Consider the following 14,533-nt stretch of genomic DNA (forward strand, 5'->3'; position numbering starts at 1 on the left):
TGGCAGCATCATGATGTGAAGCATGGTGGTGGCAGCATGATGATGTGAAGCATGGTGGTGGCAGCATGATGATGTGAAGCATGGTGGTGGCAACATCATGATGTGAAGCACGGTGGTGGCATCATGATGTGAAGCATGGTGGTGGCAACATCATGATGTGAAGCACGGTGGTGGCATCATGATGTGAAGCATGGTGGTGGCAACATCATGATGTGAAGCATGGTGGTGGCAGCATCATGATGTGAAGCATGGTGGTGGCAGCATCATGATGTGAAGCATGGTGGTGGAAGCATCATGATGTGAAGCACGGTGGCAGCATCATGATGTGAAGCATGGTGGTGGCAACATCATGATGTGAAGCATGGTGGTGGCAGCATTATAAGGTGAAGCATGGTGGTGGCAGTATCATATTTTACAGTGTATAAGCAGTATACGTTGAAATGGTTACTTTTTCTATAAAAACAGGGGTATCGGGTCAGTTTTTTCCATTTATCATCATTTTTATTTCGTTATTTTCACCCAAACAGAAACAAGAGTTTGGTTCTGAATCAAAAATAAAATCTGCAGTTTATACAGAATAAAAAATACTGAAACATCCGGACATGACCAGAGAAAAAACAGGAATCATGAAGGTCTGATCAGAAAATAATCATCTAAAAGTTGGTTTCCTGATTTTGGAATAAAACCTTTAAATCATTGAAGGAGAAAAAAACTAAATCTGAGCTTCAGTGAAACTTTAAAATCTGACTTTTCATCTGGAAACGTTTCTGCAGCTACAAAGTGCAAAAGGCAAAAAGACGCAGTGAGAAGTTTAGATCGTGGTCAATTAAAGGCACTGAAGAGGAAGTTCGGCTACAGTTTCAACACATTAGGTGGAAAGAAAAAGACAAAAACCAGCAGAGTCGACCTCGAAAGGACAGCTGAAGATGAACTGAAATGTTTTAACCATCAAAAATCCAAATATTAAAACACAAAAAGCATCAAATCCTCCTGATAAAATCAATTTATAAATAAAATAGGAAAAACTTTTTTTTAAAAGAAAGAAATGAATAAAACCAAATAATGAACAAAAGCGCAAAAGAAAATAAAATTAACAAAGCTTAACACAAATATTTGGTTTCCATCCAATAACAAACCATGGAATTCTGTTTTGATAAAATAAAATAAAAACTCAATTAAAAAATAAAATAAGAAAAAAAAATATTTTTTTTAGAAAAAAAAGAAAGAAATGAATACAATCAAACAATAAAATATAATAAAATGAATGCAGGTTATCATAAATATTTGGCTTCCACCTAATAAAAAAAAAGAAAGAAATTAAGTTCCAAAATAAAACAGAACATGAAAACAATAATTTGAAAAGAAAAATCAATTAAAAAATAAAATTTAAAAAAAAAAACAGATTTTTTTAAAAAGTAAAAGAATAAATTAATAAATCAAATAATTAATGAAAGATAAATAAAATAAAATAAAATGAATGAAGATTATCATAAATATTTGGCTTCCACCAAATTAAAAAAAAGAAATTTAGGACAAAAAAACCCCAGAATATTAAAACAATAATTTGAAAAATAAAATCAACTAAATTAAATAAAACTAATTCATCAGATGCTCCACCACATGGAAAAATGTATTTCTCTTCATTCATCAGTAAGGACAAAATAGTTTATTGACCATTCATTTGTTTCTATTAGTGATTTTTAACCAAAAAAACAAAGCAAAATAATGAGGTCGACTCTGCTTAAAAACAAACAAGTGGAATAAACTTTCATTTTTTCTCTCATTGAACATAAAACCATCGATTCTATCAGATTAAACTTCAATTCAACTTAATTTTTCCACTTCCTGTTTGTCTTCATCCATCAGATTCAACCGAAGAATCAACAGTCGAGTCGCTAAACTTTCATTTTCACCAAAAACAAACAAAAACAAAAAACAGGACGAACTCGAGGCCACAGGAGGTGAAACGAGCCGAGCAGCAGGTCGATGATCAGGATAAAAATGTTTTCTGTTATTTTTTAAACCGATTGTCTTTTAGGTCATTATGGAAATTTTCACTTTCTGACATTTTACAGCCACAACAGCAAACAGTTTAATCTGGAAACCAATAAAACCAACAATAAAAGCATTTGTTGTTGCTGCTGGGGTGATCATGTGAATATAAAAAGCAATAAAAGGTGCCATAAAATCATAAACTCATCTGGTCTCCACAGCGGCAGGAAATATTGTCATTCTTTCATTTTACCAAAGTAAAAGCCCCAAAAAAGACCAGATTTAATCAGAAATACTGATCCGGCTGCAACTAAACTGATTAAAAATCCACTTTCAGTTGGATTTTTCACGTCACACCAACTTCCTGCTCGGCTCGAAGGGGAGCAGTGCATTCTGGGGACAGTGCATCATATCTAGGACAGTACCGTAAACAACAAATAACAACAACAAACAACAACAACAAGAGGCTACAAATCAGCTCAGCGGATAAATTAAGACCAAACGAAGAGCCCTGGAGGAGGCACTTCATCTACAGTGGTTAAAACGAGACATTCACTCACCCTGGCTGAGTGGGAAATCTGAACTTTGAGTGGACTCGATTCCAAACATAAAACATTTTAGACACAAGCAGAAAGTCGACGTTGTGGCTTTTCTGGTTCAGTTGATGAATCTTATTCTGAAGAAACAGTTCAGATATTTGAAGTTGCTGAAGTTCCACTCAACAGCTCTTCTGCAGCTATCAATCAGTCTCCAAAAACTCCAAACAGCTACTCAAAGACCTCCGCAGACGTGTTTTTGTCAACTGTTGTTTCAAAAATCAAGGACAAACTTTAAAACCCAACTTTTGAGCAAACTCTATAATTTAAGGTTGAGAAAACTGAATATAAAAATCTATAACTCCAGAAAAAATTTACCAAGTTTTACCTTCAGAGGAAGCTCATGTGAAAAGCTCCAGAAAAGCTACTAAATGGGTTCTTGAGTGGTATATTTTTGTTGACTGCTATTTCAAAGCTCAAGGACAAACTTTAAATTCCTGTTTCGTAGCTAATGTGCTGAGAAAATCGGAAATAGAAACGCCTATAACTCAAACTAAAGTTTTCTGCTGAAGAAAATCATGTGATATCACAGAAAGCAACAGAAAAGCTACTAAATGGCTCCTTTAGTGGTATATTTTAGTCAACTGCGCTTTCAGAGATCAAGCACAAACTTTGAATTCCTGTTTCGTAACTTGTGTGCTCAGAAAAATGGAATCATAAACCATTTTAAAGATGTTTTGAGCAAATTTTACTGCAGAGGAAGCTCATGTGACATCATTGAAAGCTACTAATTAGCAAATAGAGTCTCTTTAGAGGCGTGTTTTTCATCTGCTGTCTTAAAGCTCAAGGACGAACTTTGAAATTCTTGTTTCATAATGAATTTGCTCAGAAAAATGGAAATAGAAATGTCTGCAACTCCAATTAAAGTTTTCTACTGAAGAAGATCATGTGATATCACTGAAAGCTCCAGAAAAGCTACTAAATGGCTTCTTTAGCGGTATATTTTTGTCAACTGCTGTTGAAAATCTCAAGGACAAATTTTAAATTTCTCTTTTGTAGCTAATGTGCTCAAAAAATGGAATTATAAACCATTTTAAAGATATCAGATCAAGTTTTACCAGCAGAGGAAGACCATGTGACATCAGTGAAAGCTCCATAAAAGCTACTAAATGGCTTCTTTTGTGGTCTACTTTTGTAGAAGGCTGTTTCAAAACTCAAGGACGAACTTTAAATTCCTGTTTCAAAACTAATGCTCTCAGAAAAGTGGAAATAGAAACATCTGCAACTCCAACCAAGGTTTTCTACTGAAGAAGATCATGAGACACCACTGAAAGCTACAAAACATTTGCTAAATGGTGTCTTTAGTGGCATGTTTTTGTCAAACTGCTGTCAAAGTTCAAGGACGAACTTTAAATTCCTCTTTTGTAGCTAATGTGCTCAGAAAAATGGAAATAGAAATGTCTGCAAAAGGTTTTCTGCTGAGGAAGCTTATGGGATGTCACTGAAAGCTCCACAACAGCTGCTAAATGGCTTCTGAAATGACACAATTTTCTTGACTACTATTCCAAAGCTCAAAGACAAACTTTAAAATCCTGCTTCCGAGCTAACATTGGCAGGAATTTTAAATATAAACCATGTGAATGAAAGATTTAGCAAGTTCCAGCTGCTGAGGAAGCTCATGTGGTTTCACTGAAAGCTCCAGAACAGCTGCTAAATGGTCAAATATCTGAGTTTAAAACCAGAGTATAAAGTCATGGTTACAAATTCAACTTTCAGCTCAAACGTTGAGCTTTCAGCCACATGCCCTAATCTTCATCAGGAGCCTGAAAATTGAAATTTTTCAGTCAAACCGTTTCCAAATAAAAATCAACTTTCAGGTCAAATTTCTGCAGTTTTGAAACCAAAAACGAACTTTTGCTTCTTAATAAAAGCTATTTTCTGAGCTTCTCTCTTTAAAAACTGCTGCTGAGACACTGAACTGACATTTTCTGATGTTTTTACCGAGTTTCGTGTCATTTTTTTGTGTTCTAAAGCACAAAAATGGTGTAAATTTAAAAGGTCTTCATGTCTAAAAGTCCACAGTCGGTTTACGGTCGTTTATTAAACTGAAGGACGACAACGGAGAAATGTTTTATTTTCTGACGGTTAATAACTGATTCATTTACGAGAACCTGCAAATGTTTCCTGAGATTTTACAAATTAAATAGCTGTTCTAGTTTGTCTTTTTACAACAGGAAGTAAAACAAAAAATTTACAAAAATAAAGCTTCAAATCAGGCCCTTTTTTTAACAAACAGACTATAGGAAAGGTAGAAAGTTTTTATGCAGAAAAGCTCAAATATTCCCTGAATTAAGTCGAAAATTTAAGCATAAAAATTCCTACATTTTTTTCAAAAGATTTATAAAAATTCCTGAATTAGGTCGCAATCGCTGGCAAAAAAGAAAGTTGCGAATAATGTCGCATTTTTACTTAAAAGTTTTGTGAAAGTTCCCGGATTATGCATCAAAAAAAAGTTTAAAGTCTGATGAGTTAAGTTTTAATTTTCATGAGGAAAAGCTAAAATATTCCTAGACTTTAATTGATTTAATTGTACATAAAAAGTTTTTAATAATGTCAAAAAACATAAGTGAAAAAAAAAATGTGGAATATTTCCAAAATAAAATAACAATTTTATGAATAAAAAGTTGTGAATAAAGTCGCAATCTTAGCCGCAAAACATCGAGAATTAAGTCACCAATTTAACCCAGCCAAGCTGAAATATTTAATTATAATTACATGTAGAAAAAACTCAGAAAAAAGTTGGAATTTTACCCATAAAATTTGTAATATTTTCTCAATTAAATTCCAATTTTACACATTAATTTGTTTTAAAGTTATAATTTAACTAAAAAAACTTTTCATATTTCCTAAATTACATAACAATTTCTTGTATAAAGTCTTGAACTAAGCTGCAACTTAACTTAAAATATTTGTAGTATTCCCAGGATCGCCTTGAATTTTGCTCAAAGGAAGTTATGAAAGTTTGATGAGTGAAGTTGTAATTTTTATGCAGAAAAACTGAAATATTTTTAGATTTGAGTTATTAGATGGACAAAAAATCCTGAATGAAGTTGTAATATTACCCAAAAAATTTTGTTTAAGTTGTAATTTAACTCGAAAAATTTGCAATATTTCCTAAATTAAATAATTTTATGTATCAAAAGTTTGGAATAAAGTCGCAATTTTAGCTGCAATATATGCAGAATGACGTCGCAATTTACCTCAAAACATTGAAAGTATTCCCAGGATCACCTCAAATTTTCCTTGAAGGAAGTTAAAAAGTTTGATGAATCAAGCTCAAAGACTTCCAGAAGAAAGTTTAACTATTTTTTTGGGAAAAAAATGGTACTCAGAAAAAGTTGAGATTTTCCAGAACAAAGTCAAAAAATTTGACTGTTTTCTACAAAGAAGTATTAAAATGTAGTTTTTCTTTAAATAATAAAAACTTTTTGTGTAAATTTTCCCGTGTTCTGAAAATATTACAAGTTTATTCTATAAATTCCGAAATTTCTTCCCTTAAAAACACTAAGTTTCATCCAGTTTTTAACCGTCAGATCAGCGTTTCCTCCGCCGTCGCCTCCAGACAGGAAGTCTGTTTATAGTGCAGAAAATCTAATCACCCTGTCAGAATAGAATAAAAAATCTCTGTACAGCTCCCAAACAGAGTTCTTCCTTCTTCCTGGTGGATCAACAGTATGTGGCAATGGCAGGAAAAACAATCAATCACAGAGCAGACAGAAGCAGTGGAAGAGCCCTTTAGAAAATCATCGTATTGCTTTGAGATCAAACTCCAACATTAAGAAGCTTCTAGACAAAGAACCACAAAAAGTTTCGACACTGAAACCGAAGCTGAGCAACAATCGATCCATGAATTGACGCGTTTTCTCTCAAAACTCGTTTCTGCACATCTTTTGAGTGTCAACTTTTTCTACCTGAAAACCTCTTCTTGTGGTTCTTCGTCTGAACTCTTAACATCAACAGGAATAACAAAAAACTAAAACGTTTCTGGTCCTTCAGAGGCCGCTGATGAAATATTGTTGTTTTTTTTTTTTGCTCTTTAAGGTCGAGAACGAGTGAAACCGTCAAACGAGATTCCACGTTAAATAACCAAAGAACAGAACCACAGGTTGAAGAGTTGAGAGATTTCACGACTAAAAACTACGAATTTGATAAAAACTCTGCGTCCAGATCAGCGTTGAGGCTTTAATTCAGCTTCTTCGGTCCCAAACCTGCCTTCGTCTGGAGATTAGATCAATTCTGGAGTCTAGACTTCAGTCAGGAGAGCTGCAGGTGGCTGAACAGCAGCGGAACCAGGAACAGAACGTTGAACCCGACCGTCCCATACACGATGTAGCGGTAGGGCAGCTCCACCTCCATGTGCTGCCGGGCCTTCCTCACGTCGTCGCTGGGGATCCCGAACACCCGGCACACCAGCGGGATGGTGACGGCCTTCATCAGCGCCCTCGTGGCAACCAGAACCAGAACCCCCACCACCAGGCGCATGACGGCGGCCGCCACCAGGCCGGCGCCGAGGGACGGGAAGCTGAGGGGCAGCCGGTCGGGCGTGGGGTCGGGCAGCAGGCCGAGGCGCTGGTTGACGTGGGATGCCAACGTCACGCCGGCGCCGGTGCCCAGGATCTGAGCAGTGTCGCCCCGGGAGGTGCTCCAGGTGTCCAGCGTGAAGGAGAAGAGGCCGAGGCCCAGGTGGAGGCTGATGATGACCAGCGGAGCGAAGCGGCAGTTCAGGTTGAAGTCGTCGATCAGGTCCAACGCCGGCAGGAAGAAGATCAGGATGAGGACGCTGTAGAGGACGCCGGCAATGACGTCCTGCAGGAAACACAAAAACCAAACAGAGATAAAGTCAGACACCTCGAAATAAACAGTAACTTTCTGCTGCCCGTAAGTACTTCTACCTCTGATACTTGTAGCTTTCTGTGATCTACAAGAAGTATTCAGTCTCAACAGAAGTTTCCCCTTTAACTGCTTTCAACACTGAATCATGGTCAATATGTTTTGACTTTTTGGACAAAATAGACTATTTCATGTCAAAGTGAAAACAGATTTCCCCAAAGTAGTAGCAAATAATTAAAAATATAAAACGGAAAGTCAGCAATTCCACAAGTATCCACCTCCTTCTAGTCAGTATTTAGTAGATGAACCTTTAGCTTCAGTTCCATCATTGATCCTGTTGGTCTCAATCACATCATGATGGTGCCACCACCATGCTTCACATCATGATGCTGCCACCACCATGCTTCACGTCATGATGTTGCCACCACCATGCTTCACGTCATGATGCTGCCACCACCATGCTTCACGTCATGATGCTGCCACCACCGTGCTTCACATCATGATGCTGCCACCACCACAACATAGTGTCTAATCTAACATCCTAAAAGCTCCATTCTGGTCTCCTCAGACCAAAGAACCTTCTTCCAGGTGTCTTCAGAGTCTCCACATGTCTTCTGCTGAACTCTAGTCCAGATTTAATGTGAACTTTTTCCATCAGAGTCTTTCTCTTTGTCTCCATAAAGCTTTGACTGGTGAAGAACAGACAACAGTTGTTGTATGAACAGTCTCTAACATCTCAGCTGCTGAAGCTGGAACTCCTTCAGAGGAGTCATAGATGTCTTGGTGGCCTCCCTCATCCAGTTTACAGGAGGGGGAAAATGATATCAGTGATATTTTGTGATAGTATGTCTTGTTTTCTATTTTTACCTTTAATACTGTGTATTTCCTGCTGCAAACATTCTGATTATTAGAGGAAACATTCAGTTTATTGTATCTTATGTGTGTTACTGCAAATAATCAGAATTTTACAAGACACGGGTTGATTTCTGTTGATAGAATTATGTTTCTTGGACACTTTAACCTGGATATTTGTGTTTGTTGCGTGTCTGCAGGCTGAGTATTGATTGTGTTTGTGAGCTCAGTTGGTGTAAACTGTAAATCAGCACTTGGTCTTGGCTGTGAGTCGGGTGTGAACAGTATTTACTGTGTTCAGTCTAATCAGCGTCTACTTTCCCTGCAGCAGAAATCAATGCAGGTTTTACTGTAACTGTACACCAGAGGAGCAGTTCGGCCACCGGCGGGTCAATGAACTCCAACAAACCAAAGTCCTGGTGGAGTTTAAATGTCTGTCCGGCTGCTTAAATACACGTCGAGGTGGGTGTAACTCCTCGGTCGACCGAACAAGGACACATTTTACTGTCGGACCCGTTAAAAGCGACTCAACAGTGAGATAAGGAAGGGGAACCCGGTGATTTATCGCTTTATTGCTGCTGCCTACAGACCGTTATCAGCTCCGTTATCCTCCGTGGAAGACTTTCAGCCGTCTGTAATTTTCTCCTCCACCGACCGACAGCAGAGAAACAATGTGCTGCTAAAAATGTCCAGAAAGAGAAACGAATGAATGAAAGTTTGGCCCGAAGCAGCAACAGACTGAACAGCGTCATCTGGGAAAAGCTTTCATCTGAATGGGTGGCCTCAATGTTTTCTACTAAGTCTGGGCAACATCAGTGTTTAGAATAACCCTGAATTAGATCTAGATTTACTGCATGTAGACGAATCTGCACAATATCAACAGAACTTGTGTTTATTTCTGGTTTATTTCATTTATTTTTACACTTTTGCTGCTTTAATACCTCAAACTTTCCTACTGTTTGACCAATAAAGGATGATCTTATCTTATGTTAGTAGATTCATAAGTGTAATCTTAATTAGGGCGCAGGATATATTCAACTATTTTGATAAGTTATAGACGAGTTTGTAATTTTTTTTTCAGGAAAAAGTGTAAATTCTCTGGTTGGAGCTTAGTAAATATTATTTGGTTTATATATATTTTTTAAAATTTGCCCGTCGCCAAAAGTTTTAGTCTGTTTGAGGAACTATTAAAGATAAAAACCAGAAATTTTCACTCTTATTTTTCATCATGTCATTGATTCTGAATCTGTCATATCCTAAAAGTCAATCATAAAATATCTCTGATTATGGATGAGTTGAAATCTAAATTAAATTGAGGCCGTCATAAAAAGTAACATCTTTGAGCTCATATTAAAAGAAAAATGTAGAATTCAGAAGTTAACGAGATATTTTGTGAACCACATGTAGCTGCAGGTTACAATAATATAAAACTAAACATGTAGAATTATTTTAATATGAAATATTTTGTCACAAAAATTGAAAATACAGTTGTTTTTGTTCAACTTTCGTAACTCTGTTTTTCAGATGAGACACTACTCTATGTTTCTAAGCAGAGTTATTCCATCTCAAACGATCAGGTTTCTTCTTCCTCACCATCTCTGATTTACTTGAAATTTTGAGATCATAAACTCTGGATATAGAAAATGACGGCTGTGAAATTTTAGCTTGATTTATGTAACACTTTCTGGGATAATTTTCAAGAAAAAATTGCCATCGACCCACTTTCAGCAGGTCTTTTGTACATTGAAATTTGAGGCAGTCTGAACCACAATATCTCAGGAACCACTACAAATAAAAACCTGATATTTTCACTGATATTTCTCATCATGTCACTGATTTATAATCTGTAATACTGGACAAGTAGATCAAATAATATCTGATTATGGGGGAGTTGTCTTTGAATTCGATAGTTTCTGAGATATTGTCATTCAAACAGCCTGAAATTTGACAAAAAATGTGAGGAAAAACCTTCTGAAAGTGGCTTTTTTATAAAAACATTTGTCACAGGGTATTTGATACATTAATTACAAATATCTTTACAAATATCCATATTTCATGCTACAAAAACTGAGGCAAATCAAAAATGGTTAAGCAGAAATTGTCTGATGATTTGAGAAGTCGTAGGCAAAACAAGACATTTGTCATCTTTAACTATGAGGAACAATTTTTTAGTTTTCTGACAATTTAGAGAGCAAACAAGTAATTGATTATTTCAGAAAATAACCGAAAATTACAATAATCTGGAGTTGTGGCTCTACTTAACATAAAAATAATGACGTCTTTGTTATAAATTGATGCAAAAACGATACAATTTGTTGCATAAAATTCACTACAATGCAGGAAATAAAGTGTTTAATGCTGTTAAATCTGCACCCAGATGGACGAATAACTGTGAATACAAACCATGAGGACACGTCTGCTGGTCATCTGATGATTTAATGCATCATCCATCAGCTGATAATAAATTATTCAGCTGCGGAAACATGAAAACATGCACTTAAATCTCCTGTACTGACTGAAACTATAAATCTTACGGTGTTGAATGTTCGGTGTTTCTTATCTGGACTGATATATGCGGAAACCCTGCCGAGTGAAATCTGGTTTAAAGACGTCAACATTGTCCTCTTCCTGCAGAACAAAGGAGGAGGAAGTGGTTTTACTGGGCGTGATGGTTTCCAGAACACATTTAACGGCCTGAAGGCAGAACAGAGCCGAGGTTACAGCTCCTGAATCACAACAGTCCATCTGCAGACCGAGTTATCAGGAGAACACGAGGTTCTACAGACCGATCTGACCCACAGAACTCCACCTGAACGTCCTGAGATCTGGTTAGAACAGAACCTGGTAGTTGAAGAAAACATGACACTGGTTTCTGTGGTGATTTAATCCATTAAACACCTGGAAGTTCACACCCTGTTTACTAGAAATGAAACCAAATTGACAAGATGCAAATGTTTCGAGGTTCTAGGTCACGAATAAACGTCCAGAAATCTACGTAGAAATGAAATTGAAACTGCAGATGTTTGTAAGTTGTCTTCAGGAGCTGCTATCTGCTAATTTCAGCTACCTTTAATGTTGTATTTATAATTTATTAGCCCAAAGCATTATGGTAACTGCATTTGTAAGAAACAGAATATGAAATAATAACAATAGAGTAAAATTTCATAAACATTTGTGTTGTCTGTATTTTTTTTTGCATTAGTGACCCTCAGAAAGTCCCTGTTTAAATATTAATTATGTATTATTACTGCTTCATCAATATATTTCTACTAAAAATACATAATATCATAATAATAAGACATAAAAATGCACCAAGAAACTAAAATCTAAGTCTAAATCTGCTGTTTAACAGATTAGAATTTACCTGCAGGTGAAAAGTTCAGTTCAGTTCTGAAGGTGTTTAATAAACTCAGAGGAAATAGTTCTAAACAACTGGAAGCAACAAGCTAAGCTTCTGCACCTATTAACTAAAACAAAGAATGCATTGTCAGTAATTCATTTAAAGCTAATTCTGTTCTTTGTACATGCATAATCTCTTTCTTTTCGTGGGTCATTCCAGAACTGGAGGACATTTGGGCTTCAAATGTTTGAAAAATAAACCTTCTCTTTTCCAGTTTTCTGCTCCATATTCATCAATAATAAGTAATAAACTATCAAAGGCTTGATTGGCTCAGCTTCCACATCAATGGTAGCATTTTTATTCCATGTTTTCTGTGTTGTTTGCTAACCCTACTCTAATCACAGTAACAGGGTTGCTAATCCATGCTAATGTGATCTTTTTCTCAGCAGTAGAAGCTAGATATTTAGCTAGATGTTACTGCTGACCAAGAGGACAAACTGACTGATGGAAAACAGTCCAAAGAATTAATCTGATCCTGATAATATGAGGTAGAGTGAGACATTCAATCAAGGCTGACAATGTGATGAAAATATGAAAAATAGAAGCGAGGGCATAGCTTTGCTCTACTCATTTTTTAGGAAAACTGATTGATGATGTGAACGACAAAAACAAGACACAAAATGACAAAATTTGAGAGAAAATGACAAAAACAACACACAAAATGACAAAAATGTCGTCAGCAGGTTATGCTAACATGTTGTGGGACACATGTTCCATATATAATTATTATTATTTAAAATATTATATTAATTAAAAAATGTTCTCACAATTACAAGAGACCTCAATGAAAAAAACACAATGAATGAAAAAGAAGCTTTTTAACTGTTTTATTTGAGATTCGGTCTTGTATTTTCAGGGGAACTCCACACTTATTTGGTATTTTGAAAATATTTTCAAACATTCTTTTCTCCTAGTTTTTTTTTTTTTTTTAGATTTGGTCTCAGGACAAGAACATTTACACAACAGCTCCATGTTTTAGGATTTGTACTATTTGAAATTCATGGGTGGAATGTAAAATGTCCTCCACTTCTGGATGCCGCTCATATTGATCCTGCTGCTGTCGGATGCTGCAGGTTTTTAATCAACTCAGAGGAAATAATCGTAAACAACTGGAAGCAACAAACTAAACTTCTGTCAGTTAAAACCTGGATTACATTAATTATTGGTGTCTTCATGGCAATAAAGTTTGATTTTATGAATGTTTAATTTGTAATAGATATGAAACTGTAGAACAAAGTTAATAATAAACGTGCTTTTTCATTTTTAAACTGTCTTGAACCAATATTGGTGCTGAAATGTGGAATAAAAGCTTAAAAATCATTTCAAATCATGTTACTTGTGCACGTATATCTGTTAATTTGACCAAGGTGTTGTGATACTAAATTTTAAACCTTGTCATTTCGGGTTTTTTTTTGTGACTTTTACAGAAAACTGAGCATTCAGACACGTTTAGATGAACAGAAAATGTCTTAAAAAGGGCTTCGACTGACTCAAAAACTGAGTTTTTAATGGTGTAACCCTATTTTAGGCTTTGAAAATGGACCTGAAATATAAACAGAAGAACTTCAGAGCAGCCAAAATTATGGTAAAAATAACAAAATATAGCAGGTCTGCTTTATGTAAGTCTGTAAATAACAAGGGTTCACCGCTCCTGGCTTTAATTTAAACCCCTGAATCTGAACAACGAGACTCTGAACAGGTGGTTCCGATTATTCCCAGATGATGCTGGAATCCTGAACTGGTTTGAATGGTTCCACTGGAGCCCTTTAGACACTCAGCTTTTTCGGGATTTTTGCGATTATTTTAAGGACTCGTTGAGATCTAACAGATAAAGTGACATCGACGGCGGTTTCGTGGCAGAAAGCAAAGTGAAAACAGGCTGTCGCCATGGTTACAGGCTGTGTTTACGTCCACATGAGGCAAATAATCAGCTGAAAGAAACCAGAACCAGGACACGAGTGCATAAATATGGACTAAATACGGACTAAAGTACTACACAGATATGCTGTAGTTGTAGATTTAATAATGTCCACATCATAATTCAGTCCTTTGAAATTATTCTGTTTAACCATATTTAAATTAACTAAATATGTCATTATTTTATGGATATTTACTGCTATTTTAAAAATGAGACACAAAATGACAAACACAAGACACAAAATGACAAAAACGAGACACAAAATGATAAAAACATGACAAAAAAACGACAAAAACAAGACATAAAATGACAAAAAACCAGACACAAAATGACAAAAACAAGACATAAAATGACAAAAATTTGACAGATGACAAAAACAAGACACACAACAACAAAAACATGAGACAAAATGACAAAAACGAGACACAAAATGACAAAAACGAGACACAAAATGACAAAAACGAGACACAAAATGACAAAAACGACACAAAATAACAAAAACAAGACCTAAAATGACAAAAAACCAGACATAAAATGACAAAAACAAGACATAAAATGACAAAAATTTGACAGATGACAAAAACAAGACACACAACAACAAAAACATGAGACAAAATGACAAAAACGAGACACAAACTGACAAAAACATTACACAAAATGACAAAAACAAGACAGACAATGACAAAAACCAGACAGAATGACAAAAACAAGACAGAATGACAAAAAACAGACACAGAATGACAAAAACAAGACATGACAAAAACAAGACAAAACAACAAAAATGAGACAAAATGACAAAAACTAGACACAAAACCTTGACAGAAGTTGACAAAAACAAGACACAAAATGACAAAAACTGTTTTTTGACAGAACAGTATCCCACCCTTGTTTCATGTATTTTTTTCTGGCTTCTTTGCTTCCAGATTATAATTTTTTAAGTGTATG

At 35.6% G+C, this 14,533-nt stretch overlaps 1 protein-coding gene across 1 annotated transcript in view; it reads right to left on the reverse strand.

Moving 5' to 3' along the window:
- Positions 1-479: 479 nt before the first annotated feature.
- The window catches only part of sgpp1b (sphingosine-1-phosphate phosphatase 1b), a 35,176-nt gene continuing 21,122 nt past the window's right edge, over positions 480-14,533 (reverse strand). The window contains exon 3 of the mRNA XM_023270636.3: positions 480-7,394. Coding sequence (XP_023126404.1) covers positions 6,843-7,394 — 552 coding nt within the window. The 3' untranslated portion in view covers positions 480-6,842. The remainder of the gene's footprint in view (positions 7,395-14,533) is intronic.

Source organism: Amphiprion ocellaris, chromosome 20, assembly GCF_022539595.1.
Source record: "Amphiprion ocellaris isolate individual 3 ecotype Okinawa chromosome 20, ASM2253959v1, whole genome shotgun sequence".
In the NCBI taxonomy this organism is placed as follows: Eukaryota; Metazoa; Chordata; class Actinopteri; family Pomacentridae; genus Amphiprion; species Amphiprion ocellaris.